This window comes from Pterocles gutturalis, unplaced genomic scaffold (assembly GCF_000699245.1).
Source record: "Pterocles gutturalis isolate BGI_N339 unplaced genomic scaffold, ASM69924v1 scaffold25026, whole genome shotgun sequence".
In the NCBI taxonomy this organism is placed as follows: Eukaryota; Metazoa; Chordata; class Aves; order Pterocliformes; family Pteroclidae; genus Pterocles; species Pterocles gutturalis.
Window position 1 is genome coordinate 27,192 of NW_010101136.1, and position 3,575 is coordinate 30,766.

The 3,575-nt window shown below is 41.7% G+C and overlaps 1 protein-coding gene across 1 annotated transcript; it reads left to right on the forward strand.

The window, feature by feature from the left end:
- Positions 1-1,633: 1,633 nt before the first annotated feature.
- Positions 1,634-2,344, forward strand: CLDN14 (claudin 14). Its single transcript, XM_010082468.1, has one exon. It carries the CDS (start codon positions 1,634-1,636, stop codon positions 2,342-2,344), a length of 711 nt encoding a protein of 236 aa, XP_010080770.1.
- Positions 2,345-3,575: the final 1,231 nt, after the last annotated feature.

Here is a 3,575-nt window from a genome sequence, read left to right on the forward strand (position 1 = left end):
TTAAGCATTATGTACAGAGTATCTGAGAAGCCAGAAAGTCCTAACATTAGGAAAATGTTTTCCTACAACCAGCAGCACTAAAGCAAAGCTGGTCTTTGGTTTTACTCTTCCCTTCCAGTCAGAGGGCTGGATATTTCTCTGCAAATCCTGTCCAACATCACATTCCTCCCCATCCTATGTCTGTGCAAAGCAGACAAGCTCTGAAGAAAAGGAACACGTGTAAGTACAAGACTCTCAACCTGCATTGTTGCCCTGCCTAGCCCATATAATCCCTGTTCTTTTAAATTTTTTCCTTTCTTTTGGCACAATGTCTAAGGCAGATTCTGGTTGTTTTGGGCAGAGACGCCTCATCTTGCAGAGATCGGTGCATGCCACAATGTGGTCTGGAGACAAACATCGGCACTGAACCACACCTCAAGCACTCCTACCTCATTAGCGAGATAAGGGGAATGTAAACCAGCTTTCACTTTCTCCCTCTGCATTATTTTGCTGTTCTAATGGTCTTCATTAGTTTGGCCAGATGGTTTTCCTCCCTTTGCCTGCTAAGGCCCAGTCCTGCAAACACTTATGCTTTCTTCTATGAACATGCGTTCAGCACATGCGTGGGTCTTTGCAGAACTGGAGCCTAAATTTGTTTCTGTTTCTGAATTCCAAGTTGGATTTTGATGCAACAGTTATTTTATATATTAAAATATCAGGTTTCTGCCCACACACATAACGCATGATGTATAACAGACCTTGCAAGGCAGCCATTGGAAAAGACCACTTAATCTGAGATTTATACAGAAGGAAGAGTTACTATTCCTTGGTTTTTAGCTAGAATTTATACGTGACCAAACTGTGAAGGTGTTGCTCCTCAGAAGCTCCACGATGTACATCTGGTTTCACATGCTGTCATTTCACCTGCATCCTAAAATCATAAGCTGAAACTCCACAGAGGGTAATGAAAATTATTCCCCTTTGAGTTGCTTTATTAAAATGCAAACTCAAGAAATACTGGCAAGTCAGGAAAGCGACTTTAATCCAATACTTGTTATCCTCTTCCACAGATTTTAAATCACTCTCTTTGCTCCTTACTTTGAGCAAATACACCCTTATTGTTTTCCTAGTCCTGCTATGACCTTCTGGAAATGTTTTCATCGTGCAAAGCAACCTGCAGTTCCCTACTTTATAAATCTAATTCATTCCAAGTGTTAACACTAGCTAATTCTCTGCTTTAGAAAGGAAATCATGTTTGTTTTTTTGAAGAGTCTGCTGGGAAGAGGAATATTTGCATTTAAAATATTTTTTCCATTTCATAAATTGTCTTGAGTTTTCTTCCCAGTGGGCAACAGATGACTGTTTATATAAGTGAAGAGGGAAGCTTATTTTCCCATTACTTCCACAAAAGTACGATTAACAGCGATAACTATGCTAATTATTGCACTAACTGCACTTGGAATGCACCTCATTGGCTGGAGAGGTAATGCATTTGGGTAATAATTAACTCCTTTTTTCCTCAATTAGCTTTTATTAGGGGAGCAGAAGGTGTCAAAGTAAACCAGCTGCATATCTTCCAAGAAAAGCTCATGTTTTCCGAAGGAATTCAAGCGGAGGTGCTTTATTAAGAGAACTAGGCAGGACAAACATTAACATGGCAAGCTCAGCTGTGCAGTTACTTGGCTTCTCCCTCAGCCTGCTCGGCCTAATTGGGACATTAATTGCTACTATTCTGCCACACTGGTGGCGAGCGGCACATGTAGGCACCAATATTATAACAGCTGTGGCCTATATGAAAGGGCTTTGGATGGAGTGCGCCTGGCACAGTACCGGCATCTACCAGTGCCAAGTCCACCGCTCCCAGCTGGCGCTGCCCCGTGACCTCCAAGCCGCCCGTGCCATGATGGTGATTTCTTGCGTCCTTTCTGCGCTGGCGTGCGTGATTGCTGTCATCGGTATGAAGTGCACACAGTGTGCCAAGGGGACTTCTGCCAAAGCCTCCATCGCCATCTCCGGGGGGATTGTTTTCATCCTGGCCGGTCTCGTTTGCCTGGTACCTGTTTCTTGGACCACTAACGGTGTCGTTATGGATTTCTACAACCCCATGCTTCCCAGCGGGATGAAGTACGAGATAGGTCAAGCTCTTTACCTTGGCTTCTTCTCTGCATCTTTGACAATCCTTGGTGGGGTTTTGCTGTGCACATCAAGCCAGTGTCGCAGGAATGAGACACCTTACCAGCCGCAGCCCAGCAGCGTAAGAAAGACTGCTCCCTCCTGTAGACCACCAGCTGTCTACAAGGGAAACCATGCTTCTTCCCTGACATCTGCTTCCCATAGCGGCTACAGATTAAATGACTATGTGTGAGTTCCCTAAGATTTGCCTGAGGGACACAGCTGCTTCGTAATTTCTGTGCCTGGCATAAAACAAAGCTAAGATGACTTTTAATTTATAAGGGTTACAATACAAAGTTTACCATTGTTCCTTTCTTCCTTTCCTTTCTTTCTGGAGAAAGAAAGAATGAGAACACTAAACTGCTCACTGCAAAACCTGTGAAATAAATAGAAAGGAGGCTGTGATGTTCCAGAGGCGGCACACACCTGCCTACTTTCAGTTAGAGTTTTGCAGGCAGGCAGTTCCAGCACAGTTTTGCTGAAAGTAATGGTTTGGTTTGTAGTTTCTGCCCTGCAATGAGCACTAAAGTGGAACTGGCCACTACTTGTTGTTTGAACAGTGTTCCAATAAAATACGCTGTTTTGCCTAAAATGGAGAACTTCATGGTAAGAGATTGTGATTTTCACTCTTAGCAGTGAATTGCCTGCTAAGTTTATTTCCACAACGTATGAGCGTTTCATTATAACAAGGTACCAGTTTTGTTTTAACTTATTTTTTTTTTAGTCCCTTGAAATATTAATTTCAATGGCATTATGACAGATGTATTTGACAGTATGTTATAGCCAATACTTTAAATTATACTACAATGTTTTGACCTTACCAAAATAAAATTTTAGCACATTCTTGAAACAAAACGATGCATCATAATGGAAAAAAAACCATCTCAGTGGATCAGAATTGGGTTTTTAAAAATGCCAGTAATAGAGCAAAATTGGACATTTGATGTTAAACTTTTATTAAAAAATTTAAAAGAAAAAACTCAGTATCAGTATTTGTCAGAGAAGAGCCATTTAGCTCTTTATCAGATTTTGCATTCTGTACAATCTATGCACTATATGGATCAGAAAAATAATCCCCTCCCCAAATACCATGCAATGAAATGTACTGATTTCTTAGGCTCAGTCCTGGTGGTTTTTACCTACCTAGGGTCCTGAGTGAAGGTGCATTAGTGTTAGTAAGAATATTTCCATCCACTCCAGCAGCATTTGGGAAACTTCCATTCTGCCAGGCTTCGGCGCACAAGGCAGCCACTGTGCCAGCGAAGGTTACACTCACGGACTGTAGCAATTGCCTGTCAGGAGTACAAAATCAACACAGTCACTTCTAAAATCCTTGCAAAATGCAACCACTCCACATTGTGTTCAAGCAATCAAAAAACAAACTGATGAATAAAGAACCCCGCTTTATTTTATCTTACAGTGAG